The sequence below is a fragment of the Euleptes europaea genome, chromosome 14, assembly GCF_029931775.1.
Source record: "Euleptes europaea isolate rEulEur1 chromosome 14, rEulEur1.hap1, whole genome shotgun sequence".
Classification (NCBI taxonomy): Eukaryota; Metazoa; Chordata; class Lepidosauria; order Squamata; family Sphaerodactylidae; genus Euleptes; species Euleptes europaea.
In genome coordinates this window covers 4,330,343-4,353,775 of record NC_079325.1, presented here as the reverse complement: position 1 = coordinate 4,353,775, position 23,433 = coordinate 4,330,343, and the positions used below count along the sequence as shown (strand labels likewise).

The 23,433-nt window shown below is 43.5% G+C and overlaps 1 protein-coding gene across 1 annotated transcript in view; it reads left to right on the top strand.

The window, feature by feature from the left end:
• Positions 1-23,433, top strand: part of SIK2 (salt inducible kinase 2) — a 79,211-nt gene that overhangs the window by 12,661 nt on the left and 43,117 nt on the right. The window contains exons 2-3 of the mRNA XM_056860244.1: positions 1,809-1,925; positions 8,097-8,160. Coding sequence (XP_056716222.1) covers positions 1,809-1,925; positions 8,097-8,160 — 181 coding nt within the window. The remainder of the gene's footprint in view (positions 1-1,808; positions 1,926-8,096; positions 8,161-23,433) is intronic.

Sequence of the window (23,433 nt, the reverse complement as noted above, 5' to 3'; positions counted from 1 at the left end):
ATTGGTATTATGTGGTACTAAGTAAACCCCAGTTTTTTGACCTCTAAGGAGTTCCATGATACTATTAATTTTGTGGCTTCGTCCCCTCTTGGTAACAATTACCGTAGTGTTTCTAAAAGGCCACTCAGCTCTGACAACTACAGTTTCCATCAATCAATACAGTATTCTCAACTGCATGTTCACTTTTTGGGGGGCAGGGTATTTGCATTTAAAATGAACCTGCAAACCGTTCAGTGCATTTCTTTACAGCTCTCTTTATCCAGCATTAACAATAAGTGGGTTTTTGTAAGCCCAAAATTGGGTTGTGGATGAGCAATATTCATTGTGTTTTACTGCCATGAATTTCTCTAAGGAGAACTTATACTCTCTGGTGTCTCAGAGTAATTATAAAGGATTTTATATATGAAACATTAATCATAGTTAAAATGAAGAACATGCAGTGATTCAAAGTTCATTGATTTTTGTTTTCTGACTTGAATATAAGCTGACATCTGGTTAAATTGTATTTCTACACGCAAGAATTAATCTCTTAGGGTTAGCAGGTGGGACATTCTTCTTAGTAGTAGAATTGGTACTTGTTGGAATTTTTAAAATACTTTGCTATACAAAACTGCAAAACCACAATAATTCAAAAACCTTCAAATATACAGTGTATACATTTGTTTATAAATTTACACTGACCCTGTATTGATATCATGCTATAATTTATATAACCACTTCTTCCTCCTGTTCTTTATAATTAAATCAAAGCATCTAGGCAGTCTGGCTAGATACAAAAAGAGACTTTAGTTGGGCTGTTGTGCGCCTCAGGGATTTTTATTTTGGCTTTTCCCCTCCTGGCACCTGCTGACCTTCGACTGGTTTTGGGAGTTCCTTCTGTTTCAAAAGCAGTATTGTCATGTTGAATGGAGGCTGCTGTTAAAAAAACACCAGTTGAAAGCTGCTTCAGTTTATAGAGTTTGTCACATGGTCTTCTGGATCTGGGTCTATAAGAAAATCTTGTGATGGTGTTTTGCTTTTGCTGCTGCACAGTATTTTTTGCTGCTGTATTTTGTTTTTTTACAAAGTGCCTATCTTTGTAGTTCCTTTGTTGTTGTTTTTTAAGTGAAAGATTCTTGTTTTGGATTAAACTTTACCATGAAGCTTGTCTCTATCAGTTCTTTTTGCATCAGTTTCAGTGTGTGTGTGTGTGTGTGTATTATATATATATACAAGTCAGCAGTTGATAGGGCTGTATGGGAGGGCTGTGCGTAGTTCCGAGAAAATAACAGTAAACATAATGATACCAGAGGTCTCTTAATGTTTTTTAACAAGAGCACACAGCAAGGTCACTACCCCCAGTGTATCACCACAGTGAAAATGGAACGCAGCAGAAACAAATACAGAATCAGAGAGAAAATAATATGGAGGTCAGTATTTCTGTTGGGAACTCTTATTTTAAAATAGCCCACCCCCCACCCGGAGTGACTGGAGTCTCCAGCCAACTGCATTCTCTTGATATGCCTTTGCTTCCCTTTGTTTATGGTGAAGAATGTAAGTAGACCCTGATGTATATGAATACATGTAAAACGAAGTGTTTTGTGTGCCCAGCATTCTGGCCAAGGATTCATTCTGTGTGAAGCAATGGGGTAACTGTAAGCATGTCTGAAACCTCTGTCCCAAATATTACATTTTGAGTGCATTTCTTTTGTGCTTAAAAACTTAGCAAATACATCCCTGATTGAGTCACGGCAACTTTTTTGCAAATGTGGTAATTTAGTTTGGGAAAGCTGATCTTTAACAAAAAGAATTCTTGTCTTTGACTCTAGGTGGCAATAAAAATCATTGACAAATCTCAGCTTGATTCTGTGAATCTGGAGAAAATTTATCGTGAAGTTCAGATAATGAAAATGCTGGATCACCCCCATATTATCAAGCTTTATCAGGTATGTAGCCGCCTTTCCTTCTTACCAAGTCTGCGGGCTCAGGGTTGGAGAACTTAAGTCCTTTGCCTCACTGCCATATTGTGGGTTTATATTTGCCTGCTGTGGCTGGAGTCCTTGGATGGCTGTTAACGAATGTAGGTTTTGATCTGCAAATTAGCAACAAGCTGTGTATTTTTTAAAGAAGAAAACCCTCGCCTCTTTGTGAATGTCGAGATCAGAATGGTTTTCAATAATTCTTTAATTTACAATGCTGAACTCTCATTGACTTGAATAGCGACAGGAATGTGGAACGTCTGAGAAAATAGTCAGTACTGAACCCCTGTTGATAGGAACAGGTCCTAGGTAGGATTTATGTTAGACTGTAGACCAGTGTTCCCAACCTTTTTTTGACCAGGGACCACTAGGACTTTTTTGTTCAGTGCAGGGACCCCAAGATTCAAAATAAAAATTCCGAGAATTTGAAAATAAACTTTAATCATAACTGTTAGTTAAACATTAAACTTAGAATAATATTTGAATATATATATTTTATAATAGAGAACTTTTAATTGAAAATATTAATTTATTATGGGTTTATAACTTTGTTTAACGGACCTTAATTTAGTTCTCGTGGACCCCTGGGGGTCCATGGACCCCCGGTTGGGAACCAGTGCTGTAGACAGTGTGCTCATGGAGTTTCTGCATTGCCTTGAGTATACTGCCACTCTTTAAGCCATTCACTAGTATGAATCCGGGTAGAATCATAGAATCATAGCCACCCTTCCTGGTGGAAGGGACCACCAGGGTCATCTAGTCCAACCCCCTGCACAATGCAGGTAGATCAATGGAATGTTGGGATTTTGTCTAGAAATGTGAAGGCCCAGAAAAAAAACTGGGAAAATTCAGGGAAAAAAACGTTTTTTGTAGAGAACTTGGAAAATTTGCAGGAACACTTGGGGTGCAGATTCTTATCTTGTAAACATATACAACATTTTCAAGATTTTTTTGTTTAGCACGTATTTCCTTCATCTTATTAATATATGGTGTGGAAAATACTGTCTCCAGGGTCTAGGCTTGGTTTCTAAAATACAGGTCAAGGCCTTACCTCAGATTAAGCACTGAAGCTGGTTCTTCTGGAGCCACTTCATGCATGATTTTCCTGCAGAGATATTATCCTGTATAGGAAAATGTATCATTTGTAGTCAAATGTCATGTTTTGCTTACTGAGACAGCACAATTATTTGCATTCCTCACACATGATGGCATATCTCAGCAAAACGGCCTGGTTTTCAACCTCACTGCAGTGCAAGGGGCGTGGTGTGGCAGAAGCTGTGCAGGCACCCCTGGTTTCCCAAGCATCCCCAGACATGGTTCTTTTGTAACTGAGTGAAAGCCACTATACATGGGAGGGTAGATGATACTCCACAGCTGTTTGCTCAGAACTGCTTAACACTGAGCATTTCAGAGTGGTTGAAGTGTAGACTTCAGCTTCACCTGCATTGTGATAAGAGGAAAGACTTAATACATGCATTGGGTTGTCTGAGTATGGAAATTAAGACGTCTCTGTTGCAGCAACCAGGTCCATCCGTACACCGTGTCACATGTGGAGGAGAAGGGACTTTAACAAAGAAGTTTTTCTTCTGAGTGAAGAGTTCACAAGGATCCCCATGAGGTTTGTCAATCCCCACCATCTCCAGTTAAAAGGTTCAGGTAGTAGGTAATGTGAAAACCTCTGGCTGAGCCCCTGGAGAACCACTGCCAGTCTGAGTAGACAATACTGACCTGGATGGGCCAATGGCCTGATTCAATATAAGGCAGCTTCATGTGTGTTCACGTGTGAGGTCAGGGGCCTCTCTCTTTCATCTCCTCCTCTGCCAGCCAGGCCAGAGCGGAGTTTTAGGAGGTGCACTTGAGGGTCACCAGCTTGAGGAGATGCTGTGTAGATGGCAGTGAAGGGCTGGCAGGGAGGGGCTCAGTGTGATATATTTCTCACAGCAGGCAGAGGGCATAGAGGCACTGGCAGAGGGCTGGACAAGAGGTCAGGCTGGTAAAGGAACACATGAAGCTGCCTTATACTGAATCAGACCCTTGGTCCATCAAAGTCAGTACTGTGTATACTCAGACTGGCAGCACCTCTCCAGGGTCTGAGGCAGGGGTCTTTCACCTGCCTAGTCCCTTTAACTGGAGATGCCGAGAACTGAATCCGGGACCTTCTGCATGCCAGGCAGATGCGCTACCACTGAGCCACAAGGAGCAGCCAAAAGAGAGCCCATGCATGCTCATGACACTTTTCCATGTTCTGAACAGCTCTTGTCCATCCATTTCCCCCCTTCTTCCAGCTACTGCCATAAAGTTTCTAGCTGCCAGACAGTGCCCCCACCACCACCATTATCCTTGGAAAGGAAGGGGGAGACAAGAATGTGAGAAGATTGGCAAGGAGGAAGGGGATAGAAAGAAGGCCACGCAAAGGGCAGGAGCAGGCACTGGGGGGACTGGCCTGTGACCCACTTTCTTAGGCTTTGGGTCCCAACCCACAGGCTGGAAAACAGGAATTTAGATTTTTTGCATTTTAAAGGCAGGGTCATTTTTCCAATTAAAACATGACTAGGTTGACTGCTGGAATGTCAGAGTTGCTAATACTTAGATACGTTCACACCACCAGTTTGAATTGGCGTGGCATTGGTTTAATCCACCTTATACCAAGAGAAAAGGCAGGGTATGAATATTTAAATATTGTTGCTTCTTCAATATTATGTTGATCTGTAGTTCAGAGTTCCCTTGTCTCTCCACAGAAATACAGTTTCTATCCAATTTCTTCCACCAGCCCATGAAAGTTAAACAGGCTTTAAAATTAGGTTTAAATGTGTTGTGTGGCCATGCTCTTACAGCCCATTCCTGAGCTCTTGGCCAGAAAGAGCTCCGGAGGAGCACAAGTGCCCGCACCGGTGTCCAGGCTGCTTGCGCCAGTGCCCGGGCTGCTTGCGCCACCACGAGAGGCAGGGACGCCAGTGTTGGGGTGTTCATGCTGGCTTTCCTACACAGCGGCAGCAGCGTGGCCTAGGGACTCTGACTTGGCCTTCTGCCAGTGTCCTGGGGTCATTCCAGGGGGCGGAGCTGCCAGTAGGCAGTTTCCTGACCCCTTTCGGGCTGGGAACGCCCCCCTCCGAAACAACGTTGCTGTGCCAGCTTTTTGCTGGTGCACCCTCACTTTTTCCAATGGGGCCATATTCTCCATTTTCCAAAAATAAAATTTTTAAAGGCTTTTTAAAGGCTTTAAGCGGCCAGGGAACGGCTTTGGGGGCGCCGCAGCAGCCCCTCAGCTGCGCCGTCCCTGGCTGCCAAAGGCTCAGGAATGGGCTGTTAATCTTGGTTCAAGTGACACCCCCATACAGTCACACAGAGCGGAAAGATTCTCCTCGTGCACGTCAGTTGACTAAACATCCAAGCATCTTCCGTCAAAGTTCCTGAGCCACGTGCTCGCCATTAGAACTCCATGTACCAGTTGACAGGATCTAGTAATGGCAGTCCTGCATGAGTTTGTTTTGAACATCCTCAAGTCTCATATATATTTCTCCTGTTATCTGAGGTAAAAGAGCACTCTTGGCTGTTTAATTTGACTTGTATAGGTAACTTAGATAGGTGGGAGTTTGCAATGGAAGCAAAAAATTGAGCCAAAGCTGGATGTCCATGTTTGGACGTCACAGTTCTATTTTATATATGGTGCCTCACTTTAGCTGAAATCTCACCATAAAGTAAACCAACATTTATGGATGAAGAACACAGTAAACGAATACTGTAATTTGATCAAAAGTACAGTTGTATATGCCCTGACCTGGATGGCCCAGGCTAGCCTGATCTTGTCAGATCTCAGAAGCTAAGCAGGGTTGACCCTGGTTAGTATTTGGATGGGAGACCACCAAGGAATACCAGGGTTGCTGTGCAGAGGAAGGCACTGGCAAACCACCTCTGTTAGTCTCTTGCCATGAAAACCCCCCAAAAAGGGGTCGCCATAAGTCGGCTGCAACTTGACGGCACTTTACACACACACACACACAGTTGTATATATAAGATGCCAGTAGATTGTGTTCCATTGTAACTTTAAGGTGGAATTCCAGTTCCAAGACATCCCTGTGTATAAGCTGTTCCAATGACATTACTCCCATTGGACTGGATCTGGCGATCTGTGGGTGCAAAGATATGTGGGACTTCCCTGCATTTCATTCCTTCCAGCAGTCCTTTCTGATCCTGGGAAGGTTTATTCCCAGGGTTGCGAAGCCTGCATGATCTGAAAGCCATGTGGGTCAGGAGGCTGGAGGGAACGAAATCACCAATGACAGAAAAGACAAGGTGGTTTTGTCGTCCCCGTCCCCCACACACACACTCTCACAGCCCATGTAGCTGCTTACCACATGGCTCCCATGAGCTCAGGAATACCCTTTTACATGGTGGGTTCTTGCTGAACCAAGTGGCTAGTTATCACTATTGATGTTCCTGGAATATTTCTGCTCTAAGGGAGGGGGTTGTATATGATGATGATGATTTTGTAACTCTATTTTTTGAAATTGCCATGGGGTTAGTTTGGTGTAATGGCCATGCAAAGGACAGCTACCCATTGACACAGGGTAGTGGTGTAGTGGTTAGTATTGGACTAGGATATGGGAGACCCAGGTTTGAACACATGAAGCAGCCATATACTGAATCAGACCTTTGGTCCATCAAAGTCAGTATTGTCTACTCTGACCGGCAGTGGCGGTCCAGGGTCTCCGGCAGAGGTCTTTCACATCACCTACTTGCCTAGACCCTTTAACTGGAGATGCCAGGGATTGAACCTGAGACCTTCTGCATGCCAAGCAGATGCTCTGCCACTGAGCTACGACCCTTCCCATTTGAATTTTGAATTCCCGCTCCACCATGAAAGTTCACCGAGTGACCTTGGGGCAGTCACAGCCCCAGGGGAGAATGATGATGTAAGCTGTTTTGCATCCCCATTGGGGAGAAAAGTGGGTATAATCAAACAAATGTCTATACACTATAATTCCATACGGAAAAGAGCCAAGGAGTAAGGATTGATTAGAGCAGAGTTAATCTGACCTTTGAATTTGCTTTGTTAATGTTACTCTGATGAGCAGATATGTAAAGATGTAGTGCGTATTCATCTGCCTGTGGATCGGTGTATTGGCTGATATCCAAAGAGGCCAGTTTTGGCAAGATGTGCAATTATTGTGGGTTTCTGAAATAAATTCTACTTCTTAGATGTTGGGGGGAAATGGATCCTACTGACTTGAGGTAACCAACTCACTACAGCTACTTAAAATTCATTTAGTGCTAGCAGAGCACACGCTTCCCATGAGAATTTACAGTCTGTTAATCTGGGCAGAGATGGAGGCCAGATTTGGAACATATACTTGAAATTCTTGGGCAGAAGGGTCAGATTTTGAAGACTGCACAAAGCTGTGTGTGAACGTATCATTTTTGTTGTTTAGATGATTAAGTGTCCAGTGAAGGAAGAGGCCCCAGTCTTCATGAAGGAATAGGATAAGTGAATTAATCAGTAGCCGAAGTTGCAGAAAACATGAAGCTTGTTGGTAGCAAAACTGCTTCCAGATTCACCCTCATCTTAAGCTTTTGTAGCTCTCAGACATTTGTATCTACTCTGGGTTTGATGAAAAAGAGAGAGGGACAGGTGGGTGAGAAAACCTGACTGATATGATGAATTAGACACTATACAATCAAATTTCACTATAATATGTGGATTCTCATGATTTATTAGACTCTTTGTGTCCTTTCAAGGTTAAAGAGTTTGTTTTTCCGTACCCTTACACAATATTTGATAGTTGCTTCAGCATGGATTCCAAATGCTCTCTGGTAAGTTAGGAGTTTACCACAGCATATGCTTAGCCAGAAGGTTCTGTTGGGCCTGAACAAACATATCTTTAAGTCTTGCAATTAGCACAAGAAAACTGCCCATCCTTTTATAGATTTTCATGATCAGGAAACCAAATTTCACCTGGACACCAATTTAGGGAGCTACTTAATCATGCCTTTAACTTTAAATCTGTGAAATAACTGGAGGTTGGTAGGCTTTTCACGGCTGCTGTGACGTGTTGGGAGGGAAAAGGTATTTCCAGGACTACGTTGCTTTTTGTCTGTCCCCAAATTAGTTGAGCTAATGTCTTGTTTCTCCATCAATAGGTGATGGAGACCAAAAGCATGTTGTACCTTGTGACAGAATTTGCCAAAAATGGAGAAATATTTGGTAAGCCTTTTTTTGTTTAAACAATAGCTTTAATAACTTGGTGACTAATTGTTTGGAATTGTTTTCACTTTAAAAATGGAAGCTTTATATTGCTTCCTTTGTGGGGGGGTTTCTGTTTCAAAGTAACAGCTAGCACTACTTTTGAGATCAAATAAACTTCTTAAAGGAAATAATTTATTGTTTTACCATTTACCCAGCATGTGAGTAACTAAAATGCATTATAGGCCGGATTACTATCTCACAACAACATCCTACTTTTAGAAAGCAACAGTTTTTACAACATTAGGTTAATTAAGATCAGATGTAGCCTGGTATTTGGTTTTATTTTACTTATCTCTATATTATTGTTTCTACGCAAAGTTCATATGATTTTTTTAAAGGTACTTTCTGTCATGCCTGGTATTTTCTACCTTTGTTACAGTAGCCTTGGTATTTGTTTTAATAACTAGACTACAGTAGTAAATTATTTTGGTCCACAATTCCAAAAGCAAAGATCAACGGGGTGATATATTAGGAAGAGCAAACCGTCTCCTGCTATCAGGATCTCCAGCTCAAAAATAGGGAGTCGGTAGTATATCCATCAAAGAATTGCAGATTTTAATTTGCGGGTTGATTGGTGGTGGTGATCGGGTTCGGTCATGTGTGGGCTTGGTTGTGTGTTTGCATGTTTGGTGCTTAGTAAGACTGTTTTGTTTCTGAAATAAAGTGTGGTTTCTCTTGTTACTGTCAGTGCACACTTGCTGGGTTTTTTTTAAGAGCCTGATAAAATAGGGAAGCATTGACAGTTCTGTTTTTAGGAAACCAGAGTTTTTGATGGTGGCTGTTCAAATGAGACTTTGTAAGAATGGCCATGGGATTCCCCCCCCCCCCAAAGGTAGAATTTAATTTCTACAGGTCTTGCCCATCTGCCCTGGAAGATTTTTTTCTGTTCAGTTTTCCAACTTTCCTAACCCTTTTGTGGTTTCCTCCATGTTGGACTACCTATCTATGGCTTAGGCAAGAGTCACACAGTTGAGTCCGTCACGCATGGCCAACACTTTAATAGGCAAGGCTATCGAGGCTGCACTACTAGCATTAGAGCTTCATGGTGCTTGGATTCTAGCCCAGGTACTAAGTAGACTATTTACGCCATCTTGGCACTACTGCTATAAATGTGATTGTGAGTACTATTCAGTTTGTTTGTTTTTTATCTAGGACCTCTTCCTAGAGCACATTGCCTCTTTGGATCCAAATGTTTCCCAGTGCAGCCTAGGTCCTGAAACCTCCTTTCGTGTTCATTTGCCTCTATTTATTTATTTACCTTATTTATAGTCTGCCTTTCTCATTGAGACTCAAGGTGGATTACACAGCGCAAGTCAAAACCAATGGGACAGGACATCTAGTAAACATAGCAATAAAGTTTGGATTGCAGAAATCTGAAAATGGAGCTGAAACAAAGCTTAAATATTCACGTGGCACGTTAATAGATGCAGAAATTACTTAATAGGATCCTGCTTATGTCAAGACCACGTGGACTACCAAAATCTGCCACTTGAAGCTCCTTTTGCACTTCCTTGTGGTATCTCCAGTTTTGGCTGCCCCTCTGACTACCATAATTCTTCCTTCCCCTTTAGTACTAGTGGCTGAGAATCTCTTCACTTAACACCAACTCAGACTGGACTGGACTTTTCTGTTGACCTTGCTCCCAGCCTGGTAACTTGGGTCCTCTGTTAACCTGCCTCAGAGGACATCTGTGGGCAATCTAGATCTTTGTCATTGTCTAGACATGAGATTGGCATGGTTAGCTTCAGAGTCGTTAGGAGGAGCTTTGTAATCTTCTCCTGACCCCTTAATAGAGGATCAGAAGCCTCCCTCGTCAACTGAAGACCTCCGGCTCTGCCAGGCCGCATCGCCTGGGCTTTATATCAAACAATCTTCCCCACCAGCCTTTCAGCTGGTAGATTCCCATACTCCACTGGTTCCCCCCCCCCAACCTTCCCGCATTACTTCAAAGTTGCAAAAAAATATTCTCTGAAACTGAATTGTTTGCACCTTGTAAAAAGCAACAAAAAGCTGCCTTCCTCTGGTAAATCCCTTCAGGGCATCAGGCAGTGCCTCAAAAGGCCCACAACCAGCCTGTGATGGACCTCACAGCTCTCTGGCTTGGCACAGCAAGCAAGAACGGTCAGTCATAGAGTTGGAAGGGACCACCAGGGTCATCTAGTCCAACCCCCTGCACAATGCAGGAAATTCCAAACTACCTCTCCCCCACACCTCCAGTTCCCAGAAGATGGCCAAGTGCCCTCCCTCTCATGATCTGCCTAAGGTCATAGAATCAGCATTGCTGACAGATGGCCATCTAGCCTCTTCTTAAAAACCTCCAGGGAAGGAGAGCTCACTGCCTCCCGAGGTACCCTGTTCCACTGAGGAACCGCTCTAACTGTTAGAAAATTCTTCCTAATGTCTAGACGGAAACTCTTTTGGTTTAATTTCAATCCGATGGGTCAAGAAGGAGCATAGTTAGCACACAGGTCCCTAAGAAGGAGAGCTGGTCCTTCAGATATGTGGGTCACAGCTTGAGTACATTTAAATCTTTAGAACTTATTGGTTGTGTGCACGCCTTTACGGATGCCCCTCGTTGTCGTAAGCAAGTTTCACTAGAATTGCTGGGAAACACAGTTCCTTGATCCTGGCTGGTGTAATATTATCCTGCCCTTCAAAAGAGCTTAGAGCAGACTACATCCTGCTCTGGCCACTTGGCTTGCTAAGAGCCAGTCAGGTGTCCAGCACGATATGCTTCCTGTATGCTAAGCTGAACTGCAAGTCCATGCTGTGTCTCACGCGTGACCGGGATCTTCAGTGCTGAGAGAGAAATCTCCGGAGAGGAAATTCCAGGATGAGGGCATCAGCCAGTTTGCAAAGATGAAGCCTTCGTGATGAGTTTGTCTTACGCAGAATTGCGGCTGAATTACACGCATGTCGTTTAAATGAAGCTTCCTGTAATTCATTGGTGAATTAATACTTAATGAGGCTAACAACCAGGAGTATTAAACTACAGTGCAGTTCTTTTGTATTGCTGAACACAACTTTGATACTCCATGCAAGTAAAACTAGATACTACTGAATTGTAAAGTTCATGACAAAGCTTTTTAGAAGAATCTTTGGCTGAATACTGGCTTTATACTGTGTTGTGTGTGTTTGGGTGACGTTTGATTATTTCTTGTAGATGGAATTTTTATGACTGGAAACTGAGTACTGGGCAAAATAGTATACGACTATTAAATAATTTACAAAGAGAAAAAAGTTGAGCTCAGGGACAAACTGGGAGAATGAGCTGGTCTTTTGATTTTAGACTTCCTGGGGAAATAAAAAAGTCACAAAAGCATTGAAAACTACCTTTTTATTAATACCAGCCAACAATCAATTGATAATATTTTGGCGTCAAACCTCATTTCCTGCCTTTTTTTTCTTTCAAAAAAGCTCAAGTTGAGTAACAAATAAAACTGAGATGCTGGGGCTGTGTCTCAGGTGCTATCTGGACATGCCAAAGGGGTTTGCATTTTTGACACTGGATTTTTAACTCTTTTGAACCGCAGAATTCCGTTTCATGTTGCAAGCTGCTTTTGAAATTCCTTGGTTTCAGAAGTGTTTTGCCATGCAGCATTCCTGTGGATGTCTGTGGGGCAGAGGCTGATGAAGAAAGAAGTCCGAGCTCCTCTTGGATCTTCAAAACCGGCCGCATGGTTCTTCGGATCTTGGCTTGTAACACAGTCCCCGGTCTCTTGTCTTTCCTTAAGCAAAAGGCAGAGGTTTTCCATTTTCTTGAGAGAGTATAATGAACGATATTCATTCCAAAGCTCACCTCTATCTCTGTGGGTGATGTTAAGAGTTATTTTAGGCTTCTTGCCATTTTTTCCTTACATCTTTGCCTGGAAGGGCTCTGAAGTTATAGCTGTGTCATCTAGGAGCAGAATACAATTTGCATTTGTGCCACAAAATAATGGTTACAGATGAGCTTCTGGTCCGAAATGGCTTGCTCGCTGATCTGCGTTAAAGCATTCAAGAGAGGGCAAAGTGACACCAGCAACCAGGAAATAATAGTTCCCTTGTTAACTTGCTGTCACTAATATAAATCGTAGCCAGTTGGTGGCAAGTCATTTGGGGGTGGGGGTTAGGAAGAGATAGTTTAGTTTGAAGAGTAATTGGAATAAAGTCCATCTGTTTGTGGCCCTGAAACGTCCAGTGATTGGAGAACAGAGGAGGTGGAGGCTGGCTGATGCCATCCTGTTTGCGTAGTGGTTTGGGGTTGAATGAGGGTGAATCTGCAGCAGGTCCAGTGGCTGTCTGCGTTCTCTCCAGATCTTTATTGGGGAAGGAACTTTTCAGTGCCCTGGGTGTCCGTCCATTATGTGTGTACAAGAACTTTTTTCATTTCACAAGAGCCAAAAAGTCAAGGCTGTTGTTGATAACGAAAGTCAGCAAAGAATATTGAGTTGTGTTTTGCTTCTCCCTTTTTTCCTGCCAAGCATTTAATTGCCTTGTGTTAAATTTGTTATCCAAGCTGCATATGAAATTGAACTTTTATTGTGTGTGTGATGTGCATTCAACAGTGCCGTGGCATAAATTCCTGGGTACTTGTACAAAGCTCTTAGACCTTCCACATATGTTTAGTATATTTGCAAAGTGTGATTTCAGCAGGCTCCTATATTGCATATTTGCAGTATTTCTTAGTGCCGTTTCCCATGGAAACTTCTAAAATTCTTGTTAATCTGTATCTCTGGTGCTAATCTTCAGTTGCCTAGTAATAGGAAATCTCTTCTGGGGTAAAGTATCTGATCCATCCACCAGTGTTTAATTAGTTCAGTTGGAAAAATAGTTTGCTTAGCACGGGGTGTTTAGATGTGGTAAATCATGATGCTACATGATCAACCTGTAAAATTGTTGGAGTAAGTAGGAGTCTGGAGACCTGCAAGAATTGCACGAGAGGAAAATCCCAGGCTTCCTAGCCCCCCAGTTTCTCCCTCTTCTTTGACCTTAGAGAGCCAGTGTGTTGTACTGGTTAAGAGTGGTGGTTTGGAGTGGTGGACTCTGATCTGGAGAACTGGGTTTGATTCCCCACTCCTCCACATGAGCAGCGGAGACTAATCTGGTGAATCGGGTTGGTTTCCCCACTCTTCCACATGAAGCCAGCTGGGTGACCTTGGGCTGAGTTGTGCAGTGGCTACAGCCAGGCCCAGCCAAGTCAAATAAGTTGTGTGGAGGCTTCCTCTGGGCTCAGCTGAATTGTGTGGCATTAGCTTGTTTGGTAGCCTCTGCCACACCTGTTTTTGCCTCTAAAGACCCAAAATGGTTTGCGACCAAGGTACCTCAAAGACTGCCTGTCATACCATGAGGCTGCCTTTTGTGCATCTTGCTACCTTCAGAGGCTTGCTAGGTTGCAATATGTGATGGGGCTTTTCTTGGTCACAGTGCAACGATTATGGAACTTCCTTCCTCAGCCTGCGTGGTGCAGTGGTTAAGAGCGGTGGACTGTAATCTGGTGAACCGGCTTGGTTTCCCTACTCCGACACATGAAGCCTGCTGGTGACCTTGGGCTAGTCACAGTTCTTTCCGAACTCTCTCAGCCCCACCTGCCTCACAAGGTGTCTGTTGTGAGAAGGGAAGTCATCTCCTCCTCCTCATTAGGCTTCCTTCCCAGTTTGTGGAAAGTTAAGGAAGACAGTGCCACAACTGCTCCATCTAATTTGTTGGTTCTGTGTGTGTTCATTCGCAGGAGGAGGATATTGTTGTTTGAACAGTCCTGGGATTTATCTCATGCTTGTCATTAACAGGCAAATTAGTCACTGCTGGCAACTAAAAATTGCCCTGATTAGTTCTGGTTGGACTCTTAAATTATCAAACCAGCACTTTCATGCCAGAGGTCTCTTGCTTTCTATGAAGGACTCTGCTGTTTTGTTTCTTTTTGAGCAGTTCAGGATCCGAGTCAGGAGATTGCCTGTGCTCCTTCCAGAGAGGGAGAGAAGGTTCTGTCTTTGGCTAGAGCTCTCACTGTCTTCTGTTTACCTCGTCCTTGCTCTGATGCTCAAGGAAGAGTATGAAATGAACTCCAGTTAGCTGCTTGCATGTACTGTAGAAGCTGCAGGTATCTTAAGAGAAAATAAGCTGGAAATTGCTTTTTGTAGAGAGTTTTATTTGAGGGCCTTGTAAGACTACTTATGGCAGGGGTGTCCAATCTTTTGGCTTCCCTGGGACACATTGGAAGAAGAATTGTCTTGGGCCACACATAAAATACACTAACAATAGCTGATTCATAATGTTTTGTCAGTTTACGATTTTGTGTTGGACCGCATTCATAGCCGTCCTGGGCCGCATGTGGTCCCGGGGGCTGCAGTTTGGACAAGCCTGACTTACGGTCTTCTCTTAACTTGTGTCTTGGAATGTGTGGTTTTGAAAGCTTGAATTTTCCAAGGACTGTATGTTCACGTGTGTGTGTTTTCAGATAAGTAATTGAAGTTGATATCGGTAGGCAGGGTACTAAGGTAGCCCTTTGTATGCCAATGTATTTGCAAAGCTGCTTTAGCTACCCTTTAAAAAACTTGTTACATATAAAAAAGGAGAGAAGTACTTGAGAAAATGCTACCATGAAATAAGAGGTGCCAAATACCCTATCTTGGACTAATGCCTTTTAAACAGTTTGCTGCTTTGAGAGCTCTAATTGGGCAGAAAGGCAGGATACAGATGTTTTAAATAAATAGAAATAGGCTGAATGCGAGAGCTATGCAATTTTTTTATCCCATCTAACCTGCATTTATTCAGTAAAATAGCATTTCTCTATTATTCATTTATTGAAAGATATAGAATAATTTCTTTAATAGTTAAATCTGTCATTTCTGTTCCTTGCTAACATAATAGAAGAAAATCTGTTTGGCTTATGTTCAAATACACACGAGTCAAAGCCTGCACATCTTCAACACTAAAAAAAAGGAGGGAGTTACATGTACTGAAGACCATCTGGAGAGCTCATCTAAAGCACTATGTGTACACTAGAGTCACTGGGGCAGAGTGCATGAGTGCTATCAAGCAACAGAGGGTTTCTGTAGCCAGCCTGATTTTCTTACAAGTATTGTCATTAAAAAGACATTAGAAACACCCAATGAAAGTAAGTGTTCAACTGCTAATGTTTCTCTCACGTTCAGTTAGTTAAGATCACATACTTTAAAATATCAGCCTTTTCCAAATACCTTCACTATTTTTTACTCTTCCAAGTAAGGAACACGCTCCTGTATTCTGGACAGGAAGCTGCTTTGCTTCCAAGTGAAAGGCTATTGTTCTTCCAGCTATTGTTCTGTGTTAAGTCTAAGGTGGTTTCCAGTTTATCCTGAATTACCTCACATAGAACAACATATGGAAGTTATCAGACATGCCCACATGTAAAAAGACAGCAGAGAGATTTCTAAGAATGAACTGGGGTGAAAGAATGAACTTGGGTGAAAGTAACTTAGATTTCTTACTGGTACAGTCTCTCTTAGGGGCGCTTGAAGCAGAAGATGAATAGTTAATACTTCTTTGACCATATCAGTATGTACTGGCTTTCTCTGACCCCTGAGAATGAAATATTGACCCCTGAGAATGAAATATTGGTGAACTATTAATTGGCAAGCAAGGACAACGTAGACTGTTTGCATGTATAGTTAGAAAATGTTTGTATGGATTAAGTGGAATATTTCTTTCTTTCTTTTTGGCATTGACTTTATTTACTTTCAAAAAAGATAACACAATATATTGCTGAACTTGGTTGCTTCAAATGGGGTAGGGGAGAGGGGGCTTAACACTGGATTTTGTTTTGTCTTGTGTATGTCCTTAACCTCAGTTCTTTGACTCTGTCTTCCAATATTCCTAACAAGCGAGCTGGCGTCCCTGAAGAAAAGCAGCAGCTTAAATTATTATCTTGCTGGCAGCCCCTCCAAATCTCCTTAGGGCAGGGTTCAGCTGGTGTGTCGAAATGTCTGTTGTGAATGCTAGCTGTCTGTCACTGTGGCCTACTGTCTGGTTTTTACCTAGAATCCTCTTCAGTTGTGCTGGTTATTTTTTTATTTATTGACTTTATAGCCTGCCTTTCTCACTGAGGCTCATGGAAGATTGCAAAATACAGAGAACAGTTCAACCGGGCAGCATAAGACATCCAGTAAACAATGCAATCGTATTGAATGACATAATGATAAAACCATGCAAAAAAAAACAAAGGCATGGCAGACCATAATGTGGAAAGTGGATTACAGAGGTAGAATACAATGCAGTAAAAGGAAGGTGATACATACAGGAACCATTGCAATAGACTACAATCCTATTCCCCTATAAAAACATCCTCCTGAGGTGTTCTGTTACACTGTCATTCTGTTCCTTTTAAATAAAATGCCCCATTAAAAAATTCCCTCCTGAACATTTCTGTTTTGCACATTTTGCTGAATGATAGAGGTGTGTGTGGGGGGGGGGGCTTCCTGATCTCGACAGGCAGGTTGTTCCACAAAGTGGGAGCCAGGACAGAGCATTCACACATGTGGCACATTGTCAATCTTAGTCAGGTGCAGCGTGTGACCTGCAGAAGGTTTTGGTCAGTTACTGGTTACCAGCCAGCAGCTCTATCTGTAAAGCAGCCATCGTGTTTGGTTCCCTGAATAACTGGTCAGCTCATGTATTCTTCTGCCTCAGCCATGCCTTCACTGAAAACCTTTCATATCATTTTGCTTTTGTTTGTGTTTTAATATAAGGCAGTGGTCATGCTGTTTAACCAAAAAAATAGTTTGATCAGAAAACAATTTTACAAAAATTGTTTCAAAAGATCAACCCCTTAATTAAAAGCCGGGGTAAACAAATGTTTTGGCCCCGCACTTAAATGAGAACAACATAGATGCCAGGCGGCGCCTCAAGGCAAAGGGCATTCTACAGGGAAGAGGGACTGAGGAATTTGGAGAACTGATGTTGATCAGTTCTCCAAGAATTGCTAAGAATTGCTAAGTGTGCTTGTAGGAAGAACTTTGGCTGCATCCCGTTGATGGGAAGGCTGATCTTTCAGCTGATTTGGCTTTTAGACCTCAATGTGAAGTTTGTTCCTGAAAAGAAATCACGTGGTCTGTATAACTTCTTGGGATACCATGAACACTGTGTAGCGCTTAGGGCTGTGGGGATGGATGCGATTCTGGCAATGTCAGTGAACTAATCCAGTCAGAATTGGCCTGTTTAGTAGAAGCTTTCTCAAACCTGTCACTTTTGAGAAATGAAATTTTCTAGACCCACCTTATTTGGCCCATCACAATTACATAACCAGTTTGACTGAAATCCGTAAGTAAAACCATTAATCAGATCTTACGATGAGATTATCGCAAACAGAAGTAGGGCTTTTATCATCATTACATCATCTCCCTTTGTTTACATTTGAAAAATGCTTTGACCTGTTCATGTGAATTCAGCTGAGTGTGTGTTTCTTTTATGCTATGGTTTTTTGCGTCAAAGGTATAATTGCTATCTCAGGTATTCTATAGCAGGTCTGAAGGTGGGGCTTTATACAGGTGAGGTCTGTGGTTCATAAGAGCAGCATGTCTGTGGTACTCCTGATCAATGTTGTACCAAGGATTTCCAGTGGAAACGTATTCAGCCGGTAAGCTTCTCCCAGTATTTTCAAAAGCAATTCAGAATAACTGGAACATTTCGAAAAGAACTCCTTTAATTCGAAGTGTGCTTCGACTATGGTCCAATGATTAGTGTGTGAGACTAGGGTCCGGGCCGCCCAGGTTTGAATTCTTGCTGTCATAGAATCATAGAGTTGGAAGGGACCGCCCAGGTCACCAAGTCCTACCCCCTGCACAATGCAGGAAATTGCAAACTACCTCCCCCCACCACACACACACAGTGACCCATACTTCATGCCCAGAAGATGGCCAAGGTGCCCTCCCTCTCATGATCTGCCCAAGGTCATTATCTGTCCCTCAGAAGCTCCCTGTATTATCTTGGGCTGTTCACGCTCTCACAGCCTAACCTACCAAACAGTGTTGTTGTAAAGGTGAAGCAGAGGATGGGAAGGATGATGGCGTAAGCTGCAGAGAAGAGCAAAGTGTAAATAAATGTTCTGATTGACAAACCAGCTTCAAACCAGTTTCAGATCCTAGTTTGATCGACAGTAATTAAGCATTGTTAGTGGAGCTGCCCATGTTCAGGCAGTCACATGAACCATAGTATTACCTAGCCATGGTTTCACGTGGTGCCCGAACTGCAACTAAGTTTTGGGCCTTGGCTGGGAATGAGGCAGGGCTATAAATTCAATAAATAAATAAGTATAAATAAATACATTTACACCAACAATTTTGATCGGACGAAGGGAGCTTTGACTATCGAAAGCTTATACCCCGAAAATCTTGTTGGGCTCTAAGGTGCTACTGAACTTGATTTGAGCTCTTCTTCTACAGACCAACATGGCTACTTGCTGTTTCCTCGATGTCTTGTGACTGTCCTATTTCAGTTGCTGTTGATGAGGTCAGTGGCAGGAGAGCAAGGAACAGCCAGGCCCCTCTCCATCAGAACTGGGCCTCAGCTCCAGCAGGGGACCACCCCCCATTCAGCTTTTATTGTTTGACCTTTTGAAAAATGTAAATCAGTTTTAAAACATTGTGTCAAAAGCAGATTATCAGCGGACAATAACCTAATTTGCAAGCCACCCAAAGAAGACAGACCTAGAAGAAGAAGAAGAAGATGAGTTGGTTTTTATATGCCAACTTTCTCTACCACGTAAGGGAGACTCAAACCGGCTTACAATCACCTTCCCTTCCCCTCCCCACAACAGACACCATGGGAGGTAGGTGGGGCTGAGAGAGCTCTAACTGAGCTGTAACTCGCCCCAAATCACCCAGCTGGCTTCGTGTGTAGGAGAACAAATCCAGTTCACCAGATTAGCCTCCGCCGCTCATGTGGAGGAGTGGGGAATCAAACCCGGTTCTCCAGATCAGAGTCCACCACTCCAAACCACCGCTCTTAACCACTACACCATGCTGGTGTACACAAGGCCGTATTGGATTATTCATTCCAAAATGTTTATGCTAGAGGCTTTTCTGCTCAGAACATCTGTGCTTGTAGGTGTTTATGGGAATAAATGATTCAGTTCAGTTCTGCATATCTGATTCGTTCAATGCACCTACCCTGGCCTTCTGCTCATCCACATGGCGGAGGGTGACACCTGAGGGATCAGTATAAATTTGCCCGGTAGGTAGGATCCCATAAAGAACATCAGCCCAAAGATTCAGCCTGCTGCTTAGTGACGTGTTTCCTGCCCAGGCTAGAGGACTGAACTGGGAGCATGAGAATCTTCCATGCGACCACACCCACGGTCTTGTTGCTTATGAATTCTCTTAGTATTCATATAGGACATAGGAATAAGCCGTCCTTATTTAGCTCAGACTTGTCAGTGTGGTGTGTTTTATCTCTCTGTGTGTTGTTCCTGGCGAAAGAGCAGGGTTTAGTGCCAGCCACTACGTAGTTAGGCTTATGTAATTGTTCTTTACATTTTGCAAAATAACATCTAGTGGTAAGAAGATAAGAGCTTTAAAGGTGACTTCAATGAACAAGTAAATGAGTCTTTCTTCAGCAGGAAGGCAGAGGTGGGTAGGGCTGTTTTCGTGGCTTGCATGGTTGTTACCAACAAGAAAAAAGGAAGATTTTTAAAATAGTAGGCAAAATGTAGATGTAAGGATTGAGATGCATCAATCAGTCATGCTAATTATTATTCATAATTCAGAGCATGGGAGTCCTTGCATATAATTGAGAAGTATGCTAGTTAATAGAACATTTCTAGTTTGGTGTGTAACTAGGATGTAGCTTCTAGAAGCTAAGATAAAGTAAATTATGAGCTTCTAGAAGCTAAGATAAAGTAAATTATGAGTTATTAGGCAAACATGTTAGTGGAAGACACACAAGTGTTAAACTTTAAAAATTGATTCCAAGGACTGGTTGGAAGGTGCACAATAAGCGGGGCTTGTCGGTGCCAGGATGGAAGGCCTCCTGACAACCCTCTGCACTCTCCCTCAAGTTTCACGACAAGGAGGTGGGCCAAGGAGGTAATAAATAAAAAATAACCTTGTAAAAAGTGAGGCCCATGTTGAAATAGGGTGAATGACTTTCATAAAACTACAGATGCCGGTGCTGCAAAAAACTGCCCTCTGCTGTATAAACACTCTTCTTAGTTACTTTGATGTGAGCTTCTGTAATGCTACTTGGTAACAATAAATAAAAACAAAGGGAATCTTGTGATACCGCTGACTTTTTACTGTGACACAAGGTTCCGTGGCCGAGATCCTGTTTTGTCAGAAGCTGGGCGGGAAGATGAAGGAGAAGAATACACACATATTCGGGTGGAGAAATAAAAATTGGTACCACAGGCTTAAGAGGCTGTGACATGCAAGTATATAGAAGGAATGATATAACTATCTGAGGATGAGGTCAGGTATGCTCTTACCTCACTTAAGGACATAAGAACAGATAGATTAGTTAGATAAGAAAAGCCCTTCTGGATCAGACCAAGGCCTATCAAGTCCAGCAGTCCTTTCACACAGTGGCCAACCAGGGGCCTCTAGGAAGCCCACAAACAAGACGACCGCAGCAGCATTGTCCTGCCTGCATTCCAAAGCACCTGATATAATAGGCATGCTCCTCTGATTATGGGTACTCCTCATCCTCTTCAAGCCATTAATGGCCTTGGGGCCCACCTGTCTGTAGGACCACCTTTCCTGCTCTGAGGGAAGGCCATCTTGCAGCTTGGGTTATTACCACCTATTGCCAGGGGAGGCAGGACTAATTTTTCTGTTTCCTGTCTCCTGAGCGAGAATAGCCCGGGCTTCCAGTTTTTCTCCTGCCCTGCAGGGGAGAGGACGTAGTCAGCAGAGCTCTGACTTCTCTATACCTTAGGCTAGCTTAGATAGGTCCTATCTCCTTTCCTATTCTTCTTTGACTATTCTTATTCTAGTCCTATACCAAAAAAAAAAATACTGTCCTTCTCTAACTCTTAACCTAAAATGCAAGCTCCGGCTGCAAAAGGATCTGCTGCTTTAGCTGCCAGAGAGGAGAACATCTTCCTCTCGGAGGCAGATCACGATCGCGCCTTGCGATCACAAGCAGTCCCAGCAGCCGGCACGCCCTCCGTTTGCCGCTTCAGCGTTCTTTTGGAGCAGCCAGCTCGAGGCACCAGCCGAGGAGCAAGTTCTCCACAAGAAAGCTTCTAAGAAGAAGCAAAATGGCACCCACTCCAAAAAGGGCGCGAAAAAACCGCGGCCCCTGACCGACGATTCTGGTGCGATCATTAGCAGTCTCCCCTCCTCCGTGGATACTGAGGGATTACCGCAAGCTTGCAGCTCCTGTCCCTGCTCGAAATCGGCCATAGGTAAGGTCTCCCTTCCCCCGGGCGAGCCAGCGGGAGGGAGAGCAGCCACGGTAGAGCAAGTGGCAGCCATGATAGCCCAGGCTTTAGCCACCCAAAAACAGTCTTCTCCTCCCGACTCCCCCTCCCATTCTGAGAGTTCCCATAGACTCTACTGCAGTAGAGATGAATGCTGCAGCCAGGCAGAAGGCGCGCCTTGGCTTACAAAAGCGGCTATGAAATCTAATCGTAATCAGCCATCCCATACTGTAGTGCATGACCATGCCTCTGTGTATTCTTCCGAAGGCAGCATTAAGGAGGAGGGAGAATGTAGTTCTGACACAGAAATTACAATGGTGGAGGGAAACATTCCTTGTTTATTTTCTGAGGATTATCAACCCTTACTTTGCAAAGCCCTCTCTGCTCTTGAGCTTAATGATGAGGCTGAAACGGTGGTGGAAACCAAACCTCAAGTCTGGCCAAAAGGCACCAAATCCTATTTTCCAAGAGTAAATCAACAAATCAAAACTGTTCCCTTGCCTGAATATTTTCAGCAGGTGATTAAAACTGAGTGGGATAAATCCACCATTAATAGACAATTTCCTGCAGCTACTAAAAAACTTTACCACATGTCTTCTGCAGCCATGGAACTTTTTAAGTTACCAGTGGTAGACGCTCCTTTGGCTGCCCTGCATTGTCCAGACCTCCCAGCAGAGGACGGAATGGGGTGCATTAAAAATCCATTAGATCGGAAAATGGATTTTTTATCCAGAAAAGTCCACGAAGCTTCTACCTTAACTCTGCAGGCTAATACCACAGCAGCAATTATGGCGCGGGCTTCCCAGTCCTGGACAAAGAAGCTTTCACAGCTGCTCCTAGGAGCAGATCAGAGAGTGACAGAGGGTGTTGATTGAGTCCTCAAGGCTTCTGCCTTCCTAGCAGATGCCTCACTGGATGCTCTCTCTTTCTCAGCCAGATCTGTTGCCATACGTAGGGCTCGTTGGCTAAGAGTCTGGCCTTTTGACGTCAAAGCCAAGGTACCCCTTCTGGCTTATCCACTGCAGGGTGGGAAACTTTTTGGAGAAAAATTAGATAATATGTTAATAGAGTCAAAGGATAAGAAACGCATCATGGCCAAACCACCAAGAAAGGATCCCAATCCTTTCCAGCAGTCCTTTCGTTCCTATCATGCCTTACCAAGATTTAGGCAAGATCAAAGACGGGCTTCCTGGTCAGAGAACCGTCAGTCCTTTTGCCGACCAGGCAGATTTTCACGTCCCTTCCAAAATCAGCAATACCAGTGGGGGGGGAAAGGGGATAGATTCCCCAAATCGGGCAAGCAGTGACACCATCACTGCACCTGTGGGAGGAAGACTGCAGCTCTTCCTCCCACGATGGAGGCTTTCACAGCCGGATGCATGGGTGTTGCAGGTCATAGAACAAGGATATCAAATAGAAGTAAAGACCACACTAAAAGACCGATTTGTACCTTCCCCAACTTTTCACTCTTTGGCCAAGCATGCAGGGACCATGGAGGCCATTGCCCACTTGTTGCAAATAGGAGCTATCGAAAAGGTACCCTCTGTGGAACACCGAACCGGTGTTTATTCCATATTTTTCACAGTCCCCAAAAAGAACAGGGACTGGAGGGCTATTCTGAACCTGAAGTACATAAACAGGTACGTCCAGACCAGACACTTCAGAATGGAATCCCTCTCCTCCATTGTAGTGGCATTGCAACATGGGGCATTCATGACCTCCATAGACCTACAAGAGGCATACCTACATGTACCAATCTACTCTGCTCATTGAAAGTACCTGAGATTTGCCTACATGGGCCTTCACCTGCAGTTCAGGGCCCTCCCCTTCGGCCTGGGGTCCACCCCCAGGGTATTCTC